Genomic DNA, 25,219 nt, shown 5'->3' with positions numbered 1-25,219 from the left:
TTTTTACTTACTGGACAAGGGGGAGACTTGAATTAAATTGGGAGAAAACAGGCTGACATTTTGCTGTTATGTAAATGCTGCAAAAAAACTTGAATACATGAGCAGCACTGACCTTAATATGGCACCTGCAATATCTAGGGGTAAAACCGTGCTTGTGCGTTCTCCTTTGGTGTGTGGGGAATTAATCAGTTCTGTAAAGAGACTTTCAGAGTAATCCTGGTGATTATGCCCAAGATCAATTGGCAGGATTCTTCGTGTTTTGCCTTCTGGAGAAGCAACAGCAGTACATCATACCAAATAGTCTAAGCCTAGATTTAGAAGTGAGACGAGCTTTCAAAAAAAGTATTTATTCACAACAGAGATGTTTTATATATAAAAAAATAACACAAGGAACCAACGTATAAAGTAGGAGAAAGGCAGTTTGCATTCCCTTCATGTTTCATGAGTTTGCTTTACACCATTCGTGACGGATCTAAAAGGTCACATGGTTTCTGACATCATTTATCTGTTTCACCATCGCCTGGATGTGTTCTCCCCTGCATCAGAGAGAGAAAGAGAAAGCACTTCAGTGACTTCAGCCATTCTGAGCAGAAGGCATGAAAAACAGAGCGCAACACACAACTTTCCCGGGTGGGGTTTTCACCTCCACAACTGCAAGCGGCTACACTAGCAAACAAGCATTTATTAATTTATATACTGCTTCTGGGCAGCTTGCCAGTATAAAACCAATTGCCAAAAATACAATTAACGTACACGATAACAATTTAATCTAAGCACGGAAACAACTGCACTTAAAATGTATAACGAAACAAGCAGCGCAACAATTGGAAGAGTGAAGCAGGAGGTTCAAATTGGGTTGAAAGGGGAATGTTTGTCTGAGCAGGTGTGTCTTTCACAGCTGGCACAGTGTCAATACTGGTGGGACCCTCTTACTTCAGCACCCTCTTACCCCATGTGTACAACCCCTCAACATCACTGCTTCAAAGTACAGCGGCAGCACAACAACTCAGCAGCTAAGAGGTGGGCCTCATGACTCGCTCGCTGTTCATTTGCCAAGTGTTTCAAAGTGCAAGCGCCCACTTACTCCTCTTTCAGAACTGCTTGGATGCATTTCCTCTGATAGGTGTTAAGGTTGATGCTAGGCTTCCGCGGACTGGTCCCCTTCTCCATTTTTCTCTGCTGATAATCCTTTTTCATTTTAACCTAAAGGCAAGCAGTAAATAGCGCAAGAGACAGATGCTTCAAAAACCCTTGAGAAAGTGTTTCAAATACTGCCTTCCAGCTTCATGTGCAGTGCCTCTAGCTCCCACCCTCTTCTACTTATTTATTTTTTAAAGGCTTTTTAGATCACTTGATAATTCCTAAGCATTACGTATACAAAAACAGCCAAACGTTACAAAAACAATGCACATCCACACTTACTTGCCGGATAGCATTTCCCAAGTGCCGCAGTTGTTCTTCGATTGTCTGTAGTTCCTTCTTCATGTCCTTTTCACTATCTGACAAGACAGGCAGCTGAGAGTGGAAGTTACGCAGTACCTTCTTCATCCTTCAGCCCACAAAGACAGTGTCAGTCAATCAATCTTTTTATTATGCAGTCACAGACTAGAACAAGATAAAACCAGCAGCCATGTATATCCACGATACAAGATGTGAGGAACATCTGAAGCATGTCTAAAATAAGCTATACAACATTAAAAGTAGATTAAAAAAAGAAACAACACAGCCGTTAGAAACTGTAACAGCAGCCGGACAGAAAAAGGTTTAATCAGGGAAATTTTCTTTACATTTTTTTTCAGCCAGAAGTTTAGCGACATAATAATATGTTCAAATAATTTGCCAAAAGGTTTGCCAGATACCAATTATAAGTCCTACCTGAAAATTCTGAAAGAATGTGAATCAGACAATATCATAGCAAAAGTAGCTGAGGAGGAGGGAATTAAACCCACGTTTACTGACCATGGATGGTATTCAACAAAGTTTTACTCAGAATACTGAACTGGACCAAACTTAATCATGTTCATTCAACTCAGTGGGTCTATTCTGAGGACAACTTAGTTGACCACCACTTAATATATTACTATACCACCGTCAGAGTCAACACGCTGACTCATATGTTACATTCAGATATATGAGGTCTCTGCACACTGTGAAAGTGTATGCTAGTTCATTCGTGCAGCTCTTCTATTGTGCACAGAGACTATACACTTGTTGAGTAACGTGTGACCATCCCCAACTTGTAGACAAAGTTAATTGTTTGCAAATTCTGCTTTTAGAACCAAGACAAACTTGCATTGTCAAGTGCTAATTAAGCAGGAGTGAAGAGGGAACTGTCACCCTACACTACAAGCATAATTTCCTAAAGACAAATTCAGTCCTTATTTTCAAAACACTGAAAGTTGCCATCAAAGCTATATATCAGTGGTACCTCTAGTTACTAATTCATTCCAGAGGTCCATTCTTAACTAGAGGTGTGCTTTCGCTAATGGGGCCTCTTGCTGCTGCTGTGCTGTCGGCACACGGTTTCCGTTCTTATCCTGGGGCAAAGTTCTCAACTCAAGGTAACTCTTCCAGGTTAGTGGAGTTTGTAACCTGAAGCGTTTGTAACTTGAGGTATCATTGTATTCCCAAGCAGGTCCAAAGACTAGTAATAATAATAATAATTTATTATTTATACCCTGCCCATCTGGCTGGGTTTCCCCAGTCACTCTGGGCGGCTCCCAACTGAATATTAAACTGCATATACAAACTGCATACTACCTATTTTCTAATCAATGTTATGCAAAATTATGCACATTAATTGTGGTACCCCCTACTTTCAAAGCGCTCCCAACCCTTCCTTTATTAAGTTAGCTTCTGTCAACTGCTTTTCAGAAAGAATGAGACCCATTAACTTCACACACAATCCACTTGCAACTGTGTTGCTCACCTATTCTCTCTCTGCTAATACACTGAGACCACTCAGGCACACATCAGGGGATGTAGGTTTGGCTAGATAATGCCAATTCCAAACAGCTTGCCCTTCCAAAGACAACCGCATTGTTTGGGAGCATGTCTGCCATTTTAAGCACGGGTTTAAAGGCTTTAGTCAGTGAATAAACTTGCACGAAGCTGTTAGCAGCAGCTTAAGTTGTAGGTTTAGTTCAGCTGGCTGCCAAGCTGAATGCTGCTCAGCTGAAATGCCTCTCCACAACCTGGCTTTCTTTATCATTATTTCAGGCCCAGCAATTCCGAAGGGTGCACATCTTAAGGACAAGGCTTCAGCACAAGCCCAAGGCATACTTGGCATCAGACAGGCATGGGCATTTTCTTGCTCCAGCCCCCAGCAAGAGAAGCTTGTGAAGAGTGTGCCCTTTTACCTGTTCACAATGTCTTCCTGCTTCTCTTTCGCTTCCTCGTACTTGTCAGCTAATCGCTCTGCCATCTCCCGCAAGCTTTTCCTTTGGGTGAAGAGGAAATGTTATTCTGGGATAGTGGAGCGCATTTGTCTCATAAAACAGAACAAGTGGGGTCTATTTGTTGTTTCTTATGAAACAAAGCAGTTCTAAAGGGCAGTGCAGCCTTCTCTTTCCATGTCTCCCAACAGCAGCTGGCACGTCTACATGAGGCTGCAAAGGAGAGTTTTTAGGAAATTTTGACTCTCATCCAAATCCTGGACACCAGTTACTATAACTTAGCCAGTGGTGTGCTTTATGTGTGCCTTTTAAAAACTGCTCATAAAGGGATTTTCTGTCTGAATGTGACAGGTCTGTTATCGACATGGAATGCATTTTCATGCCAACCGGATGGAAAACATAGAAATGACAGGCAGCAGAAGAGCAGCTGGGTCTCCCATAGACATCAATGGCAAAAGACAACTCATAGCAAAGCAAATGAGACTTTCTCTAACAAAGAAATAAGCAGATAATTTTCTTCCACACCTTTATATTTGGGATAGATGTGGAAGTAGAGATTTTATGAGTACAGTGAAATAAGACAACCGAAAGTAATTGAATCCATGTCCCCGTATAACTGAAGTGCCCCACTAAACCCCAAACCTTCCACCACTGAAATCCCAGTAATGTCCAGGAAATCCCAGCAGCACTACCCACTGATAACTTCTATGTCCCATTAAAAGACAATGCCAACAGATGTTGTTCGACACGTTATAAAAAACAGCCAGAAGCAAATAAAAGCCACAAACTTTTTCTAGCCTACTATATATTTTGGAGAGTGGTCTGCCCACCTGTATGTTCTCTAGGCATTCTTAAGATGTCATTGCCAAACTTGGTACAACAGTGCCTGAGGCCAAGGAGCCAGCTTCCATTGATGCTTGGATACAGTCGGCTGCCATTTTGAATCAAGATGGCAGAACTAACTGTTCCTACCTCTGTCAATTGGGAAACCTCTGATGGCATCGTTGCCCAGTTTGGCATGATGGTTCTTGAGGCAGAGTGGGTTTTTGTCTAGGTTTGGATACTGTCAGAAAATCTGGCAGAAAATTAAAGGGTTTGCGCACTGGATTTAGTGAAAGCCTGAATCCCATACCAAATCAGGCCAATCTGGACTTTAACCAAGTTGGGCCATGACAACCCTGGATCCAAACTGCACTGGTTAACATTTCCAGATCTGGCATGGTAGTTCCTGAGATGGTGGAGGATGTTTTGTCTCTATTTAAATATAACTGGGTGTTGGGAGGTGGCATCAAGAGCCCTAGAAATTACAAATTACATTATCCATTTAAAAATACCAGCATCTTTTGATTTCTAAGAATCCCTGAGCAACAGGAACTTTTAGCTAGTAATTAAAAAAAAAAAAAAGATGAGCAGGAGAATATTATTTTCTAGTGCTACTTTGGGCCCAATTTCGGTACAGGGCTCTTCTTATATTCTTAAAAGCTGCATAATGAAAAGCAGCCAAGTGGCAGAAGTCTGGTGGACACCTCAGAGTTATTAGGAACACATTTCTTTAAAACAAGCTTACACTAAAACATCACTAATGTATTAAACTATCACTAGAACAAGAACACAAAGGGGGGGACTAAATCACATGGAAAAGAAGAGTAACAAAATCAGCAAATCCTAGAAGCTCTCTTCGGGTTTCAACCTGCGGTAAAACACCTGTATCTAATATCGGACCGTGGTGGACCTCTCTGGAAAGGATGCTCTGAAAAGTACCTTACAGATCCTTCTAGGCTCAGTGATGCCTACTCTGGCTGATAGCAGCTCTTTAAGGTCTTGCACAGGAGGGCTTTCCCGGCCCTAATACCCAAGATCGTTTTTCACTAGTGATGGATGGGGTTAAACCAGAGATTTTTGACATGCAAGGCACGTTCTCTACCACTGAGCTCTGAGCTGCTCCCACGGGGCAACCCACTTCTTTTAAACTACCAGCCAAGCTAGCTTAAAAGGCAAAGAGACGGTTGCCTCACCTTTCCTCTCGGCAGTAGGCAAGATCTTCCAGCTGCTTCTTTTTCTGTTCCCGTAGCAATTTCACTCTGAGGAGCAAGGGTTGAAGGGATGGCCAAACAGTTAGGTTTTTTGATGCAACCTGGCTTGCCTTTCTGCTCTCCCCTACACCTCTAACCCATTGTTCAATGAGAAAAATAAATTACGAACATGGGGGTTAACCGGGGGTGGAGACATTTAAAGACACACATTCTACAGAAAGGGGAATTGTGCTATTAACTGCTCCGTTCCGAAAACGAGAGAAAGGGGGAGGATGACGACCTAGCTGTAGAACAGAGGCGGGCAACCTTTTTCCTGGGGGGGGGGCACAGTCCCTTGATAGTCTGTTAGGGGCTGCATTCTATGGTGGGCAGGCCAACCCCTTTCCCCACCCCAATCCAGAGGGCTGCCGGAGTAGGTGCATTACACCCTCACTCTCCTTTGCCAGAGGACAGAACTGACAGCTTGCAGAAGGCTTTTGAAATTAAGCCAAACGTTGCCACCAATTGTATTTCCTTTGGAGCAGGGGTTGGGGGCAAACAAGGCAGGGATTTCCACCCAGTTATGCCACTCTTTCGATTAGCCCAATGATAAAAGCAAATCAGGGATACGCTCTTCAGAAAAATGTAAATAATTCCCAAGGGCAGGAAACCTATTCACTAGAGATTCTTGTCCCTGTTGTATTACATCTGATGAAGTTGGCAGATAATAGATTGCAGGATCAGGATCAGAAAATGACCAATTGTTGCTGCAACAGGAGGGAAGAAGAACAAGGTTTTAGAAGCCAAGGGCCCATTTTACCTTCGCTGGATCTCCTCTCGGGCCAAGTCCTGTTTCAGAATGTATTCCTCCCTGAACACCTGAGTCGCTCTGCTGAGAAGCTGAAGGCATTCTTCAGGGGGAGGGGAAACTTCTTTATCTGTAGACCTGGAAGACAAACACAACATTGTCTTGGCCATTATAGTGTACTGCCAGAGTTGAGCTTTTTGGGGGTGGGGTATGGTCCAGAGTTGTTGAATTTTTTTGAGAGGGAGTTTGCCAAACATTGCTCACCCACCTGCCCTGCAACTCACAACGCATCGCTAAAGCCACCAATCACCCACACAACTGCCGCAGCCACAAATAACACGACCAATAGCCGCTGACAATCTCTGGCTCCCAGCATCAAACAATCCCATGTACCCCCTGTGCCCTATCTGTGTATAAGGTGCCCCCTAATTTTTAACCTACTTTTTAAAGAAAAAAAAGCTTATATTACACACGGAAAACTACGGTACATGCTCTGATAAAGAGCATTTAGAACCACAGAATTATAGAGCTGGAAGGGATCTGAGGGTCATCTACTTCAACCCCCTGTGATGAAGGAATCTCTTGCCCAATGTGGCGGTTGAACCTACGACCCTGATACTAGGAGTCTCAGGCTCTACTGACTGAGCTATCCCAGGCTGCTTTGCCACACAAATGCTTCTGGCACCATTTGCCCTAAGGCTGTGTGCATCAAGAAGCTTGAACTGGAGAGGGGTCCAATTATTTAGGGAAGATTTCTAACTGGCCTCAAACTGAGGGTTCAGCTCAGATAAGGACATTACAATCAAATTGCATTTGATAAGCCCTCGTGTCGGATGCTTATCAACACACCAGAAAGCCAATCTATTTAAAATGCCCAGAAACACTTAAGACGTTCAATGCTGACTTTCCTCATCTCCTCTGCCATCCTTCCCTTTTAGTTAATAATATAGTAAAGAGAAGCCAAGAAGCCCTGCTCATTGCTGTAGCCCACTCACCCTGCTAGATTCATGTCCCATGAGCCTAACAACCCAGCCAGAACCCCAAAGCGACTGTGCCATGACTGAGCCGCAGGATATGCTGGTGCGGAAAGAGCAGCAAGAAATTTATGGTGGCACCAGTGAAGTTGCAAGAGCTGCCAAGTGTGGGAGAAGAGGAGCTGAGATCGGCCAGAACGAAAGACCACTGTGCATAAGTCCATCCTGAAGATGGAGGTGGTGGAACAGCAGGTGTAGACCTTATGCAAGATTATAGCAATGAGAAGGGTGAACCCTGTCAGAGGGAAAGGAAAGGGACTGAGAACACCAGGTGATGGAACCCCCTCTTCCGAACAACACCAAAGGCCAAGGTGTGCCTTTGCCTTTTGGGGACACAGGAGTGATGGGGGATGACGAAAGCCTTTTGCCTCCAGAAAGATTTCATACTTCAATAGGAGAGGGTTAGCAGAATTGCGATCCAGGATATTTCGGATGTGTCGCTCAAAGGAATCCTGCGATTCGGCCAAGATGCGGAGAGGCGAGACTGTAACCGGCGAATCTTGCTTGGTGCACAGAAGAGGAGGGCATGGTGGGTGAATGGCAGAACTGTCAATACAAGTGTCAGGCATCAGTTAAACGTTTCCAAAGACACTCCCCACTTGCTTTCATGAAGTTCTTTAGAGGTTTTTAATTCTTTTACACCCTCCCCCCCCAAAAAAAAAAGTTTGCAGACCTTTGCAAAGAGCAGGCATGAAATGCTGGATAAGAAACTTCAGAGAACTATCAACACAAGCCTAGTTCGGAATAAGGGAAAGGCAAGTGTACCAATCAAGGTAATGAAGGGGTATGTCAGGGATTACCAGGAGAATCAACAGTCATGAATTCAAGATCAGCAGAGCCTGGTGCCATGGAAACTTGAAGGAGTTACCTAGGCAATTCAGGAGTCCTAGCAACTATATAAGGGAAATATACTGTGTCCTTGGAAGTATGCCTACCACATTTCAGCATTAAATAGGTAAATGTGGCTCAGTACGTACAGAAGAGGTTTGGTGACACATTCGTAGCTCCTGGTGATGCAGACCATTGTGGGACCCAGAATGTCTGAGACGATCCAAAACCCTATAATTGAGGCTGCTTGGCTGAAGGAACAGAACAGAAAAAATGTCAAGCTATCCCAGAAAACATTGGCAACCCCAAGAACAGAAGAGCAGAAGTCACTTGCTGTCTTCAGACTAACACAACAAAGAATCCACCGCAGAATCTAGCAAATCTTTGAAGTGCCTCTTATCATATTCTTCCTTCATTGTAGCCACATTTACAGCCTCATACTGATTTGGTTTCCTAGACTTTTTAATACTTAGTGTCTCTCCTGGTCAGTCTTCTGCAAAAACTGAGCAAGAGTAGAGATCATCCCCACCGTTGTTCTCAGATCTATAATTACCAGAGATAACCCCTCCAGCTCATTATCATCTATTTAGGCTCTATTCCTATATTTTGACCCAATTTGGCTCTGCCTCTTCATCTGGAGGCTGAATGCAAGATTTATAAGTCTTTAAATATCCAGGAGCTGCAGTGGACCCTATGCTGGTGTCTTGCAGAGATTCTACCCATCACATCTATAAGACCACTAGGTAGGTCTTGAAATGTCACAGCAGGCAGAAATGCCTGGACAGTTCAGTTGGTTAAAGTGTGGTGTTGATAATGCCAAGGCTGCAGGCTTGATCCCCGTATGGGACCTCTGCATATTCCTGCATTGCAGGGGGTTGGACGATATGATCCTCGGGGTCCCTTCCAACTCTACAATTTTATGATTCTGTGTTTCAGTTTTCCACCAGTATCACCAATGTGCTGCCTTTACTGCAGTACAGCCTCAACTGGGGCTCTGTTCCAACACCTTGAAAAACCAGTTCAAAGTCGTGCATCTGTCACATTTACTAGAAGAAAGCTGAAATTTCCACTGGCCCATCCATGCATGTCTTGCTAGTTAAGAAGGCCTCCTTCTGTTGAACCCACCTGGGATGCAGATGTTTCCAACCTGGGATCTACACAAGATTCTGAGGGTACTCACTAAGGAAGTGCTAAGTGCGTGTCACATCAGTAAAGTTTTCTGTTTCATTACATCTCCCTGCCCGTCTCTGGGTAATGGGGCTTAACCTTTTGCTCACTGAAGGCCTCCTGCAGATCCCCAGAATAAGCATTCATGCCTTGTTCTCTCATGTTCTCCAAAAAAGGCCTTTTTCCAGCCAACATCCTTACCCAGACTAAGAAAAAGGGGCACCCCAAAAACAGTCAAGAGCCTTGTCTTCACCACAGAGAGACACAAACACAGTTCTCCTTCCCTGTCCACCCTGCTTGCTCATCCAAATCTTAACACAAACAAAACCATTCAATGCTTGATTTTTCAGAAACTGAGTTGTGTATAACTGTTCTCGGCCTGGATTCTCCAGCAATAAGCAGCTGCAAGAAGAATATGGATTTGGGAAGAAGTAGACCCTTACCTGCATGGCAGAGGTTTTGTGCAAAGGATGTGCTCTACGATGCATTTCTGTTCTGCTCCAAGTTCTTGCAAACGGTCCTTGTCTTCTTCATCTGAAAAAGCAAGTAAACATGCAGGTTACTGGGGAGTCACACCTATCACCCCACAGAACAGTAATGAGGAAATCAGAACTCCTAGCCAAATGTCATGTGTGGGGGCGGGGGGGGGGTGGTAATCTGGAGGGGAAAAGGGATTGGTAGGGGAAGGGAGCCGAACTGGACTGAGTAACAGAAGATGCAGGTGATCATTTCAGATCTCTGACAAAAGCCACCTGTCCCTTTCCTGGCAGCCCAATGGGAGGTGGAGGAAGAGAAAAGGAGGTGGTCCTGACCATTGGGAGGACGCAGATAATGACAAGTTTGCTCTGGCCCTACCAGTTTTGGATCACATTTTTTAATGGGTTGCGCCAGCAATATATGGGTTCAGTTCACATCATGGCTGTGTTGTGAGTGTCATGCCTTAGGCTCTGGTTCTCCCTCCTCTCTGCACGTGCTCTGATGCCCTTCATTATTTCTGGCTCAGTCAAATCTTAGTTTACCTCCAAATCTGAATTGGAAACTACAGTTTGAAGTAGGTTTTCAGTTCTAGTTGGAGGTAAACTATAGTCTGCCAGATTCAGATGTCTCACTAAACTGTACCACTGTCCACTCTATTTATATCCCACCTTTCCACACTACTGGCACACTACTCAAGACAAGTTGCATCTGTGAGAAACAAGGCGTAGGAATGCAACATTCCAAGGCAGGAAGGTTTCACTACTACCTGAGTCAAGGAACTTTTGAAGTTTGTTGATCCAGGTGACTCCAATGCTGTGCACCCCAGCGTCATGTGTACAGTGATATCGAGAGGGACATTTGGGATCTGAAAATGCAAGTGAGATATTTATGCATTCATGGAGAGCCAACAAAGACATGGGAAGGTTTCAGTTCACATATGATAGCGACAACGTGGAACTGCGTGAAAATGGAACTGTGCCAAACCTGTTTATGTAAAGAAGTTCCATGAACTCCCAGCAATGACCCACATTGTTTCCACCCTCTTATTTATTGATGGGCAATACTTGTGGGCTGCCTCAAGATGGCAAAGCAACTCAGACTACCGGGAGCTGCAGAAAGAGACAGTAAACGGCTTGCTGGGCCAGCTGGGTGATGCTATCCTGTGACATAAAGCTACATGCAAATCAAGGAACAGGTAGCCTGGCATTGATTAATTTTTGTATTTACCTGAAAGGTCGCTTTAATTGGATGCCAAGTGAACAGAGCAAGGGGAAAGCAAGAGAGGTAACTGACTTGTGCTCCTACCTCTATGCAATTTGATTGGGCAGGAGAAGTCCGACTCCAGGGGTTCCTCCCCTTCCCTTGAAGCCAGTTTCAGTGCAAGCTCCAGTTCAACACATTCGAACACGTAGAGCGACGGAATGAGGTCAGTTCTTGAATCCCAGGATTTGACAGACTGCAGGGATGATTTGGTTAACACTTCTAAATTTGTCCTCCCTTGAGATAATAGCTCAAGGGATTAAATTCACTTAGGAAGCACCTCCCTCCCCACCGCAAAAAAAGGTAAAAATGGGGGGGTTGTTTATTATTTTAATCGCACATTGCATGTATTTTAATTAGGAAACCCAGCATTTGATAAAGTGTGGGCTGTAAGTACAAATAATAAAGAAATATAAATAGAGAACCCTCAATTGTCTCCTAGTGAACTGGTGGGGAGGGGAAACAATATCTACTTCTTACTCTTTTGTGTGTTTATGCTTTTAAGGTCCAAATGCAGATCAATATTGTGCATTTCTGAGATGCGCAATGTTTTTAAAATAGCTCCTCAATACAAGAGGAATATGAAATATAAGACACCCGGCTGTATTTAGTCATGTCCATTAATTCTCAAGGGGTTGAGTATTACTTACTGCATTTATACCTCATCTTTTTCTCCAAGGAGTTAAAGATGGTGTACATGGCTCTCCCCCTCCTCAATTAATTCCCCCAAGAACCCTGTGAGGTAGGTTAGGCCAAGAGGCAGTGACTGGCCCAAGGCCACCCAGTGAGAAACATGGCTGAGTGGGAACTTGAACCTTTCCCGGGTCCTAATCTGACACTCTAACTACTATACCATGCTGGCTGCTATGAATAGCATGTATGACTATCTTAGGTCCACTAATTTCATTGAGTCTACTCTGGATACAACTGAGTTGGGTGCAACCTCCTTGCAGAACCTCCAAAATTGTTTATGGCTGCAGAGACAAAGATGTTGATCAGGGGAAAACTAAACCAACTTCCGTAATTAAGATGAGCCGCAGTTTTAGGGTTTAGGAACTGCAAATCATTAGCTTGGCAGAGGGCCATCATGCTTCTGTGGGAACAGATTGCTGGAGAGGGAGAGAATGTCACATACACCACCTTGAGCTCCTTGGAGGAAAAGTGGGATATCAGTACAACAAATAAATTTAGGAAAAGCATAATAATGTGCAACAGCACTGCACTATTGGTCACATGCTCAGTAAGAACATGTCATAATGTGAAAAATTTGTGACAAAAAAGGGGAGGACTGCAAAGATAGCAAGCTAAAAATGAATACCCAGGATGGGGATACACTTGAAAACAACCTTATGCCAAGTCCATGGGTCTATCTTTCCCAATATTAGGACAGGCAGCAGCTTTCTGTGATCTCTGGAAGAGGCCTCTCCTACCACTTGCTACCCAGTCCTTTTTACTGGAAAAGCAGGAGTTTGAGTGTGGGACCTTTTGACTGCAAAGTACTACAGTCCCTCCTCATATAACGGGGGTGGGGGGTGGGGGGGAAAGCTCTCCTGAAAGTTACTACTTGAACAGGCAAACATACCATCTGTTCATCATCTTCTTCTCCCTCCAGTACCACGCAGTGATAAAGCAGCCCCGACTCTGTGGCAATCACCAAGATGTTGGGAACGCATGAAAGGCAGAGAACTGCACAAGCGTCGTACCCGTAGTTGTCTTCAGCTGCAGGATGCATTGGCAGTGGGCCCAAGAGCCGACCAAGGTTTCCACTGCTACAAAAAAATAGGGGTGGGAGGGGGGTCAAAGGAAGCCTACTGGGAAGAGCCCAAACTTCTAGGACAGTTTGCTGTTGCTGCCACCCTCAAAAAAACTCTAAGCAAGCCATGGCCTAATACCTGGAACAGCAAAGTTTTGCAGCCAACCAAGACACCAAACTGACCTTGCCAGCCTCAGAGCAGAAAGGCTAGGATATGCTAATCAGACACCAACCAAATCACCTCAACAATACAAGGAGGCAAGTGTTGATTCTTGAACCCTGGGTTTCCATTCAGAGTTGAACTAGGAGCAATTGTATTGGTGTTCAAATCAGTACCCACCTACCGCCCAGCCATCTATGAGGTCTGGTCAGGCACTGCCCAGTGCAAAAAATGAAGGTGAAAGGGGGATCATGAATCTGGGTTAGACCTTTACCTGTGCAGAAGACTAATGTAGGTCAGAAAAGTCTCCCCATTTTCATACAAGATGTAGAGAGGATACGCTAGCACTTCCTCCTTCTCTCGCTGCCCAGCAATGTTCTTGGGGACTGCTGCCAGGGGCCCAAAGTCAAATGCTACTGCCGTTTCTCCTATCAATGCTGTGTAGGCTCTCCTAAGGGAGGGAGCAGTCAGTTGAGTTAGTAGCAGTTCTCTGCACACATTCAGTTTGCCCAACAAAAAGTGGCCGTTGGGGTGTGCTTGGAGGGGCAACTATGAGGGAAGCTTCAGACCTCACCCCTTATTGAGCCTTAGAGTCTCCTCATCAGCTTCTGAAAGATGAATCACTTTCACGGGTGTCTGGGGTGAATTCAGGCTGTAAATCCTTTAAAGCAAAATATGACATTTTAAAAAACAAGAAGTACATCCCAGATAATAGCTTCTATAAACCCAATCTTTATTAGCTGAATACCTTTACAATTTTCAGTACTGCACCCAACATTATTACACTGGCAGAAGCTGGTGCAGTATCACTTCTGCTGAAGAGCTGCCCTGGTGTCAGACCAAGACCAGAGAGACCCAGTTCAAAGCCCTGCTTAGCCCTCAGCCTTGCTGGGTAGTCCTGGCCTAGTCACTCCCTCCAGGTCTGACATACCTACTATACAGGGTTGCTATGAGGATAAAATAAGAGGACAGAGCATACATGCTACCTTGCTTCAGTCTTTTGGAAAAAAGAGTGGGAGAAAACTGTAATAAGTATTGCTTAAACAATTGCTCCGTGGGTCTCTAAGCATGTGGTTCCAAATGACCCCATCAAATAAATATTTAAAGGAAGCTAAATTAGCCTCTGAAAGCATTTGTACTCTGCTAATTAGCTGGAAAAGGTCCTAGGATAATGCTGTGAGCCCCTCCATTTGATGCTCGGATTGTACATATGATTTTTATAAAACCGTATCTCAAAAAGACACCAGTCTCCATTGACCTTTATTGCAAGGGAACCAAACCCAGCAAAGCACTGGAACCCCTTGGAGGCTCTCACTGCTCAGAGATTTTTTTTTGGGGGGGGCATGCAACAGAACAATGATACAGCATGTGCAGTGCACAGAAAATATTTCAGACCTTTTATTGTCCCCCCTTTTATTGTCAACGAGGCAGCTGAAGTAAGAAAGATTGCCCAAGATCATTGAGTGAGTCTGCAGCTGAGCAAAGATTTGAACCAGAAAACTAAAAGTCTGTGGCTTACACTCTTCACCACTATATTCCACTAAATTATATATATAAAAAAGGATGACTAATATATACTGGATACCAGCACCACCTTTTTAAACAGTCAGGGAAACCAGGCTCCTTGGATTTCTCAAAGCCTGCTCAAAAGCAAACCATTCAGAGCAATAAAGTTACCTTATCGTGTTGTCAGATGTTAAGAGCACAATGTGAGGGTCCAGTGTCTCACTGGGGTACCAGGCGGAATGCTTCAGGGTCAGGGATGGTGAACTAGTGAAGAACCTTTCAGCAATAGGGATGGTGCTGCAAGAAGACAGGTCTCCATCATGAAAGGCACTATGTTCCAACCCAACAGAGGGCTGCCAACTGTTTGACTGTTGCTGTGCCTTTGACCAGCAGCTTGAGCTACAGACGTTCATGCCTGTGTCCCCTGCCAATTTCTGCAGATCAAGCTGGTGTCAAGAGCACAAGAACAGGCCAGGCTTTTCCTCCCCAACTGGCAAACCTATCAAAAGCAAAAAAGCTCAAGGGATAGACACAGACTTGTAACAGTCCTTTTTTATTTCCTAACTTGATGTGTTACATGAACACTATCCTTGCTTAAACTCTAGGTACTAAATAATTAGCTATCATTGGTCCTAAAGGGTCAGTACTCAAACATTTTATCTCTGTAATGAAAGAATTTAACTAAGGAAGCTTTCTTCTAGGTAAAAATGCAGTCACAGCCTCGGTTATCGAAAGCGCTTCCAATCTAAAATCGAACTGATCTTCTCCATAAATGTAAAAAAAGGTTGAAAGAGTAGCTACTGTCCAAAAATAACATCTCCTGAAATCTTGTTTTTGAACCAATTAACAGTCCTGCTCCCACGAATGACCCTGCTTATGCCTAGAATCGCCTCCCAGTAATGTATTTGTGAAGCTCTCTCTCTTCAAAACCTATTCTTTGGCACAGTCCCCTAGCCTCTATCTCCTAGTGCTATAACTATGTTCAAGTACATATATCTGAAATATTCACGTATCCAATCCTTGTTTACCATTGCCTTCATTTGCCTCTCATCGTCCCTTGTCTTCCTTGTTCTGTTTATAGATTGTATCCTCTCATTTTTAGTGACGTGCACATAGAAGTCACTGATACTAGCAAATAATGCCGATTGCCAGGCTGTGAGTTCTCTGTGCAATGTCCTCTCCTGTTTCTTCCACAATGGGGAGAAATTCAACAGCCTTTACTCTTTTTTCCAGCCTTGCAGTGATCTGTCGAATGTTAACTGTGAGCAATTTGAGCAGATGGATTGTACTACTTCCATTGCAAAGAAAAGTTGCCTTAGCCTCCACTTGATACAGCAAAGCAAATGTGCCATCAGCAAGATGGACTGCTTCAGAACTTTGCCCAAAAGCAATCACTTTTAATGGAAAAGCAAGGAACTGAACCTAGAACCTCAGGCCTACAAAGCCTGTATCCTAACACTGCACCATAAAGCACCTCAGCCACCCTTCTAAAAAAGTTTGAAAAGAGACTGCCTCTCTATAGTAGTGGAATGTATGCAGCTGAAACAAAAGTTCCTCCAAATATAATGCCTGAGAACTTCATTAAAAACAGTCATCAAATGAAATTGACACAATGTACTCAAAACTGCATTCTTTACAGACCCGGATGATAATGAAGTAGCAACCGTCCCTAGTTCTAGAGCTGCAAAGCAATTATGAGAAATGGAGAGCCTACATACCTACAATTAACCACTGGTTTTCCACCTTCAAACTCAGAGTTCTTTCCCCAGCGTTTAGGTAACTCCAGCACCATCAGGCCTTTTGTTCCTATCAGAGCTACATGCTCCTGTGTAGGACTCAGTGCAGTTTGATACACCTCAAAAAAGGGTGAATTTATGCAGAGAAGGGTCTGGAAATCAAAGCAGCAATCGGTTAACGCTTAAATATTTGAACTTTGTGCAGAACAAAATCTTAAAAACTAGTGCAAGATGCATGTGTGTCACTCAATTACATATTTGGCTGCAAGCAAACTGCACCTGTTGCTTCCTACCATTTCATCTGTGCTCACTCTTTCAGGCATGATCTGATATGGATGCTGAGCGATGAGGACTACCTATATTATTCTTATGCTTCATGCAAGGCACTGGTAGCTGCTACTTGTCTTCTAAGCCAAGAGACCACTAAACCCACAGGGTCTGCCTTGGACAAAAGCTTGGAGAAACCAGCAGTCGTGTTCCTTCAAGCATTCTCTCCCAATGCTTGGACATCAATTAAAAACACAGCTGCAAGTGTAGTAGTTATCTAGACTAGAACATCAGAGACCTGGGCATAGCCCCCCTAAATCAATAAAGATCAATGAAAATACATAGCTTAACTGAGGTTCTGCCCCCTCTAACAAAAGACCTGCCCCTCCCAAAAATTCTGGGACCTGCGTTCAAATCCCTGCTCAGCCACAAAACTCACTGGGTGTCACCTTAGGGGTCAGTCACTGCCTCTCAGCCAAAACCACCTCACAGGGTTGTTGTTTTATGTGTAATGGTGGTGGGGTTAATTGGGGAAGCATGTATGCCACCTTGAGTTCCTTGGGAGAAAAAAAGGCGGGATATAAACGCAATAAGCCATTCATTATTATCGCTACTGATAATGCAAGCCTATAGTCCTATATAGAGGGGCTTTCCACAGGTGAGCCACCACCTTGAAGCCCGAAGCGGCAGCGCCCCAAACACGGGTTGGCCACCTCAAGTGAGGGCCGAGCCCTATCGGGGCGAAAAGCCGCACCTGGTACTGGCCCAGCCTGTCGGGCTCGTCGCCCAGGCCCCTCAGGCTGAGAACGTAGAAGGCGGCGCGTTCGCCGTCCCACAGAAAGAGCTCCCCGCCGAGGCCGAACAGCAGGTTCCGCGGGAGGGACGGGCGCGACGACTCGGACCCCGGCTCCGGCCCGGCCTCCTTGTCGGCCTGCTCCCGCAAGCGGCACAACACGGCGTGGTGAGGCAGCTCTGCCCACCAGCGCTCTCCCAAGCCCGGCGCCACGGCCGCCGCCATCGTCGCCGGTCGAGGAAGCCGGTCGGGGCCTCGCCGCCTCAGGAGCGCGGGACTACGAGCCCCAGAGTGCACCGCGGACGGTGACGTCGGCGTCCCGGCGGACCGATAAAGATGGTTAAGCCCAGCGGGCATCTTCGCCACGGGAGGGAGCGAGGGAAGGACGAGACCCAGAGTGCACTGCGGCCTGCTGACGCAAGCGGTTTCTAGACCGTAGACTTGTGAAAAGTTAGACGTGAAAACTGCGCGGGGCTTGGGGGTTTTCCATAGACACTCTCATTATCCTGGGGTGGAAGTGAGGGCTGCTTACGTCGAAAGAACATCCCGCCCGTTCAAATCTTGGCAGTATTTTTGGCAATATTTTCTATTGGCTAGGCGGGGCGGAAAAAGCGGGAAGGATCTCCGGGATTTCATCTCTTAATTTAGTATCTTTTTTGTTTTTTTGCGAATATTGTGTTACACATAGAGATAGGGATTGCTACATTCATGTGTCTTATTATTCCAAACGTTCTCTTTTACTGTTGCCTAACTAATATTTCTTTCTTTTGTGCTTCATCATTCTAACATTTTCTATAATTGTTCAGCCACAATGGCATTTCGGTTTTTTGTTCGGTCATTTTAGATTTTTATTATCCTTGTTTTATCAATATATCTCTACCGTTTGACCACAATATTCTTCCGCCCGGTATTAGAAATATTGTATATCACACTTTCACTTTTCTTTATTGCTTTGGTCACACTTTTTTCGTAAAATTGATTCCCGCCCTCCCCTCACGCACTTTATTGCTTTATTGAGGCTTGGCTTGTTTACTTCGCCTTCTTCCTCCTCCCACCGCCAAAACCCGGGAAAGGAAGTTTGAACGACGAGAACGTCTTCCTTCCGGACTACAATTCCCATCAAGTGCCTGACTGATCCCTCAAGATGCAAGGTGCGAGGCGTTTCCCAGCATGCACCGGAGTCCTTTGCCGAACTCCATTTCCCAGGGTGCCTTGGGCGAGTGGAGGGCGGTTAAAGGAAGGCGGTAAAGTCTGCCGTGTAAACGCAGCTGCCGGGTCCGGGTCTCGTGCTTCGCGAAGGGGATGGAGGGGCAGGTTCAGCGGCACCAGGCTCTTTACAAGGGCGCCCGGACCCCGCCTTGGAAGGAGACCTTCAGGCAGGTAAGGCGGCGGCGCGGGGTCTGCCCGAAACTCCCGTGGAACGCGGCGACTGCGAACGTTCCATGCCTACTGCGAACGTTCCATGACTGGATACATTTCAAGGAGCCCTGCCGGCTCTGCGCGTTGCTAAAGGGCAGATTTGGCCGCCGTCCTACCTGGATGGCCGTTTCCGTAGGAGCCCAACCCCTAGGGACCGAGCATATAGCTAAACTCCCTCCCACAAGAAGGGAGCGATGGCCACCACCTTGGATGGCTTTTAAAAAGAGGATTGGACAAATTCATAGACGCGGCGGCTGTTGATGGCTATCTGTGACGGCTATGCTCACAAACCATGTGTTTTTATAAGATCGCTGAACTGAATCTTAAAAAAAAGAAAATTATTCAGAAAGCATTTCGTCTTCCTAAGTAGGGGATTGTGGGGAAAAGTCAGAGAAATGGTTTTGCCATGCTGGTGTCTCCATTGCAAGTCTTTATCTCTCTGTTCACTGCCCTCTAGCGCTGCGTGGAGAGGCTGAAGAGCAGCCGTGCCAGACTCTTGGACAGATACCGCCATGTGGGAGAAGACACAGCCCATCAAGCGAGCAAAGCCCTCTTGGTCCAGGAAGTGATGGAAATGGAATGGCAGGCTCTGCAGCCTCTGGATTTCCAGCTGCCCTTCCCCAGGAAACAAGAAACTTCCCCTCAGGTCACTGCGGTAAGAAGCAGCTACTGTACTATGTTCTTTGTGGGAGGCTGTCCATATCACGGGGGGGGGTGTCGACATGTAGAGGGCTGCAAGGCCAGCTGGCTAGCCCCAGCTGGGTCGTCCCCTTCCAGCCATCCACTGCGAAGACCCATCGGCCTCTGCTCCGGCGTAAATCAGCGACCCGGGCTTCAAAGCCAGGGCGCACTATCAGCAGATAGAACTGCACACACAGAATAGGTGTGAGGCTTGTGAAAGCATGCTACAACTACAGATTTATCAATCATAAATCAGGACAAAGAAACATGTCGTCTCTCTCTCTCTCTTCATCCTCTCAGAGAGGCAGGGGAAAGCAAAAGCAATACACACAACGGAAGTTCCCAGCAAACTGTGCTGGAATGTAAACAGACATGTGACACGCAACAGTTCCTCACACCTGCTCCTTAAGGTGGAATGGGAATCTCAACAGTGGGTGCCTGGATTGTCAGCATAATGTCCTGGTGCCCACAAGGTTTCTGAGCACGCACACACCTCACAGCCGCATGAAGTACCCTTGGCAACCAGAGAGGTGACCTTTCGTTCCCTCGGAAAGTACATAGAGCCAAAGGAGGAAGTTGGAAGAGCGGCACTCTTTCACACTTCCTCTTTCAGCTCTATGTGCTTCTCAAGGCTCAGATTAATTCTAGTGGATCTGCCTTCTACCCAGATCCCTTGGAAGAACAACATAACTGTGTCTGTGTCTGTCTATCACTCCCTGAGGGTGGGTGGCTGGACTGATCCCAGGGGTGAAAGGTGAGAAATGCCCAAACAGCACTTTAAAATGCCCAAAGTGCACCTGCAGTACCGGTTCAATCCAAATGTGCCCATGAGCCTAAAAAGGTTGCCAGCCCCTGTAACTTAGAGGGCTAGCATCCCTCTGGCTGTATACAAATTTAACTCGTATTAATAATAATTCAAAGTTCTGGTTTAGACCTATGAAGCCTTATACAGTGGTACCTTGGTTGTCGAACGGCTTAGTTGTTGAACAAATCGGCCCCTGAATGCAGCAAACCCGGAAGTGGGTGTTCTGGTTTGAGAACGTTTTTTGGAAGTCGAACGTCCGGCGCAGCTTACGATTGAGTGCAGGAAGCTCCTGCAGCCAATCAGAAGCCGTGCCTCAGTCTTCAAATAGTTCTGGGAGTCAAACAGACTCCAGGAATGAATTAAGTTTGACAACCAAGGTACCACTGTACAGCTTAGGTCTAGGCTATCAGAGGGACAGTATTCTTCCACACAAACTTGCTCAGGCTCTGAGATATTTTGGGGTAGGCCCTTCTCCCAGCCCCACCATCCTCGCAGTTGTTCTCAGTGGGGACGTAGGAGAGGGCCTTCTCGGTGGCAGCTCCCATATTTTGGAGCTCCCTTCCTAGAGAGGCTAGACTGGCTCTCTCCATATTGTCCTTCTGCTGGCAGGTGACATCTGTTTTTATTCTGTGGAGCTAATACCAGCTTACTGTGCGGTTCCCTTTAGATGCTGGACGTCTTAGAGGAAATCCAGGAGGAGCTGATCTTGCAAGGTACTTGATTCTCCTTTGATTCTGATAGCCGCGGCTTTAATTTCTGTTGGCACAGCCTGTGACGCAGGGGACGGGGCTTTCTCCCTTGCAGAACAGCTGGCCGTGGAAGAGTACGAACAAAGCCTGCGCTTTGACGAGGAGTGCCTGAATGATATCCTGGATGGCTTGGATGCGGAGCGCAAGGTCATCTGCCCGGTTTGCAGAAGGTGAGGCGAACACATACAATGCTTTAGGTCAGGCCTTTCCTCTGCCTCATCCCAGTTAGATGATGTGGAGAAATAGCTAGCAGGTGGCCGAAGTTCACCAGCATAAGACTTAATAAAGGAAACAAAAAGGAATTCGTCCCTGTTTAAGTTTCACCGCTGAGCGCTTCTGCACCTTGCATTAATTCATGGCTGTTCTTCCTAGGAACAATCTCTGTGTGACGAGTCACTCGGTCGTGTGTCCGTGTGGGCTTTCCATCAGCACGCAGGTAAGCAGGTGCTCAAAAATCATTTGCTCTGTCTGGGGTAAAGGAACATGGCTCAAGGGGGCAGAGAATGCATCAGAAATATCCCACCCACTTCTAAAAGGCCACAGGTGGTTAAGGGCCAAGGCCTTTAGAGCAGTGTTTCCCAGACTTCGGTGTCCAGCTGTTTTTGGACTACAACTCCCACCATCCCTCGCTAGCAAGACCAGTGGTCAGGGATGGTGGGAATTGTAGTAAATGAGAAGACACAACAGAAAAGGCCCGTTGAGTTAAACAGCTGAGCAGCTTTCCCGGGCTGGATTGCACTATTAATTTTGTAAAGTTGTTGTGATTTATTACCCACTTTTCACTTCAGGGCCCTAGGGTGAGACCCCTAGACGATTAAGTCCAGTCAAAGGCAACCATGGGGTTGTGGCGCTCATCTCGCTTTTCAGGCCAAGGGAGCCGGCGTTTGTCCACAGACAGCTTTCCGGGTCATGTGGCCAGCATGACTAAACTGCTTCTGGTGCAACGGAACACTGTGACGAGTGCCAGAGCGCACGGAAGCGCCGTTTACCTTCCCGCCGCAGCAATACCTATTTACTAGCACTGGTGTGCTTTCGAGCTGCTAGGTTGGCAGGAGCTGGGACAGAGCAACTTAGCTCACTCCATCACGGGGATTCGAACCACTGACCTTCTGATCAGTAAGCCCAAGAGGCTCAGTGGTTTAGACCACAGCGCCAGACCCCACCGCGGGGAAGGGAAGCGGTTGGCAAGCGAGGTGTACATGTGTGGAATGGGGAGGACTGGGTTGCCTTCTCCACCAGAAGGGTTTGATTCCTTCTCTCTGTAAGGGGATGACGAAAGAGAAGCTCTGCTCCTCGCTGGAAGACAGCGTGACGGAACACGGCCGCCGCTGTCACTGCTGGCCTGAATTTGCTGTAACCAGCTGGGCGGAAGGCGAAGCACATCTCCTCATGAGCTGTCAGGTAAGAGCCTCATTTTGTGACAGCAATAGTGGGATGTGCCCGCCCGCTGGAGAGGCAGTGTGGTGTAGCAGTTAGCATGTCAGGACTAGGACTGGGAAGGCCCTTGTCCTTGTTTGGGAGAAGCGCGGGGGATATCCCAGGGTATAGCCCCTATAGCGCTGCCAATTGATGGGAAGTGATGAAAGAAGTCTTTTGATCTCCATAGCGCTGCACAGTATGAAGAAACTGCACACGGCAGGCAATTGTTATCTTTCTTTTTGTGTTCTTAGGTTTGCGATTCGTGGACAGTTATTTTGTAGCCATGGCTCCATTTGCAGCACTTTCCAGGAAAGCAGAGGACTCTCGAGTCTTTCCCCACGTCCCCTTCTGAGAAGCGTCTTATCTACGTGTGGGTTTAATACACACAAATGTACATAATGTCAAAAAGTGCCCTTTGCTGATTCCTTGATGCATGTTGTTTACGGTGGTTCTCGGTTGAACAAAAATACCTTTCAGTATTGCACATAGAACAAATGGGATCTTTTGTTTTCCTGTTTTGTAACGTTAAGTGGGCACAGCTGCTTGGAAATGTTTATCTAGATTTCTCTGATCCTGCTATCAGAGCAGGGAGTGTTGCTTTTCCTGCTTAAAAAGTGCAATGTTCACTGAAAGGAAGGTAGGATGACATGAGATCATGAAAACCCACTGGGTTGATGTGTCAGAACCCCCCTCTAAGCAGACTAATGTCACATACAACCTTTTAATAATTCTTTGTGAATAAAGTTGGACTGCAACTGTCACCATTCAGTTTTTTTCTGAAGGAACCAGACTAATCTTGAATTAGAACAAGCACCAATGCCTCCTCTTGTCATTCAGGGAACCACTAAACTAAATTCCAAAACGGGCATTTGCAACAACTGAAAGTATCTGAAGATCTTTAGTACACCATTTGCACTACAAACTCTCTAATGTCAAGCAGTTTTTGAAGGCAAGAGCTTTTACAGGATATACTACACTGTTTATTCCTTTTCATATCAAGTGTCCCAGCGTACAAGTGAAAGTATACTTGGACTTGAGACACGCAAGGAAGCCTTCAGACCATCCAAGAGCGCCATTTTGCAGTGAGCTTTCCATCGAGAGGCCTGCTTCAAGCAGAAGAAACACCAGTGAACCGATAGTTCAAAAGAGTTGCATGGGGGGGGGGGAGTTGTTTTTTTTTTTTTTTTTGTATCACTGGAGGACACTCAGAGAAAAAGGAGGATGAACTCTCCCAATATCTGAGGATGGTTAGGGTGGCTGTGGTATAAATGTAGATTAAAAACTCCAATACGGGTTGGGAAAGATCAAATGTTTTTATTCTGGGTGTTTCAGTGGGGAAATTTGGATCACCATCAGCGTTTAAACAAAAGAATTGATTGCTTACTGGTGTCTACAAAAGCATGAAGCAAAAGCTATTAAGTGTGGAAGAAAATCTCTAGGTATGTCACACCCCTAGCATATGGGGCAATCCACATTCACAAAATAATCTTAAAAGTGCTATGATACTTTAAGCAGTCATGGCTTCCCCCAAAGGATTTAAGGCTGGAGTTTAAGGGTGCTCAGAGTTGTTAGGGGACCCCTGTATCCCCTCTTCCAGACCTACAATTCCCAGGGTTTCCTGTGAAGAGGGATTGGTGGTTCAACCACTCGGAGAAAGGTAGCTCTGTGACGGGACTGGGGGCTTCCTAACAACTCGTCACCCATTAAACAAACTACAGCTCCCAGGATTCCTTGGGAGATGCTGGGACTGTTTATAAAGTAGTATCATAGTGCTTTAAATGTATGGGGTGAGTGTGGCCTTAGTCTCTGCTCTAGGGGTGGGGAACTGGATTAGGCCAGCAGGTCAGATCTTTTTCTCCTTGGGGTACAGCTTGCAAAATGGGATGTGCCTGCTCTCCCCACTTTCAGCCAAGGTGCGCAGCAGCCCACGCCTGATAGCATCTGTGACACCATGTGTAGGCCAGGTGGGTTGGGCCAGACTGAGGCCTGCAGGCTGAGCTTGCAGACAGCTCTGCTCTAACACTTTGAACACTATTGTGTTGGGTTGTTTTTTTTTACCTTTCTGAGATTATTGTATCCCTTTTTGTGCTTCTGCTTTATTTAATTTGCTTTGCTATTTTATTGCGTTGTTTGTGTTTCTGATTTGTGGCTCAAGTGACAAGGTTACTAGTAACAAATATAAAATGTGTAATAAAAGCATTTGCCACCGATTACAGGCTGTTTTGACAATACATGGAAACTTAGAAGCTTTGGGTGACATTTCAACCCCAATTAAAGGAGCAGGCAGCCCTTTGGTTGTGTAGTACAACTTCCTATGGTATGAAAATGTTTCTATTTGTCTACATTTATAAACTCAGCAATGCTTCAACATTGCATCAGTGTTATTCTCCACCTCCAGTATTCTCATATTAAAAAGGACAATGAAAAGATAATCATCTTTGCAAAGATGGGATTCCAGTGTTGTTTATAACTTGAAATGCAAGGGAAATTGTTGGTAGTTTTATTTGAACAGAAACACACACACACACACTCTAAAAACATGATATATTCCTTAGCCACAATCCTAGGCACTGTTTGTGGTTGTTTAGTCGTGTCCGACTCTTCGTGACCCCATGGACCAGACCACACCAGGCACTGTTACACAGGAGTAATTACAGTGACAGCAGTAGCAGGAAGGTCTCAGATTTAATCCCTGAAATCCCCAGTTGGAGCTGGGAAGTGAGGGCTGAAACCCTGGAGAGCTGCTACCTGTCATTGTGGACAATCCTGAAATCCTTTCCTTTGGTTTTTTCCTCTTCCAGGTTACCAGCTTGCTCCCCAAGTGCTGTTCTTTTCCCTCCTGTTTCTTGTTCTCCAGGGCTTCCCAATCTGTGCTAGACAGCACTGAGCTAGATGGACTACAGGTGTAAGCAAGTATTCAGCTCACTAGTCACCTATCACACAAGCAAAG

At 45.7% G+C, this 25,219-nt stretch overlaps 2 protein-coding genes across 2 annotated transcripts; one reads left to right on the top strand and one right to left on the bottom strand.

Moving 5' to 3' along the window:
* Positions 1 to 331: 331 nt before the first annotated feature.
* On the bottom strand, positions 332 to 17,568 carry NUP88 (nucleoporin 88). Its single transcript, XM_081172967.1, has 17 exons — positions 17,158 to 17,568; positions 16,119 to 16,288; positions 14,572 to 14,697; positions 13,469 to 13,555; positions 13,169 to 13,345; positions 12,564 to 12,750; positions 11,027 to 11,177; positions 10,488 to 10,586; positions 9,688 to 9,778; positions 8,227 to 8,328; positions 7,637 to 7,795; positions 6,228 to 6,353; positions 5,411 to 5,476; positions 3,360 to 3,440; positions 1,423 to 1,549; positions 1,085 to 1,203; positions 332 to 536 (listed from the first exon to the last, which is right to left on the bottom strand). Exons 1-17 carry the CDS (start codon positions 17,551 to 17,553, stop codon positions 473 to 475), a joined length of 2,328 nt encoding a protein of 775 aa, XP_081029093.1. The 5' UTR covers positions 17,554 to 17,568; the 3' UTR covers positions 332 to 472.
* Positions 17,569 to 18,227: 659 nt separating this feature from the next.
* RPAIN (RPA interacting protein) lies at positions 18,228 to 24,701 on the top strand. The gene is made up of 7 exons (XM_081173210.1): positions 18,228 to 18,576; positions 19,073 to 19,270; positions 20,769 to 20,814; positions 20,906 to 21,020; positions 21,223 to 21,286; positions 22,117 to 22,251; positions 22,521 to 24,701. Exons 1-7 carry the CDS (start codon positions 18,499 to 18,501, stop codon positions 22,548 to 22,550), a joined length of 666 nt encoding a protein of 221 aa, XP_081029336.1. The 5' UTR covers positions 18,228 to 18,498; the 3' UTR covers positions 22,551 to 24,701.
* Positions 24,702 to 25,219: the final 518 nt, after the last annotated feature.

The sequence above is a fragment of the Podarcis bocagei genome, assembly GCF_964188305.1.
Source record: "Podarcis bocagei genome assembly, chromosome: 15".
Lineage (NCBI taxonomy): Eukaryota > Metazoa > Chordata > Lepidosauria > Squamata > Lacertidae > Podarcis > Podarcis bocagei.
The sequence above is the reverse complement of the archived record's forward strand: the minus strand, read 5'-3'. Positions and strand labels throughout refer to the sequence as shown.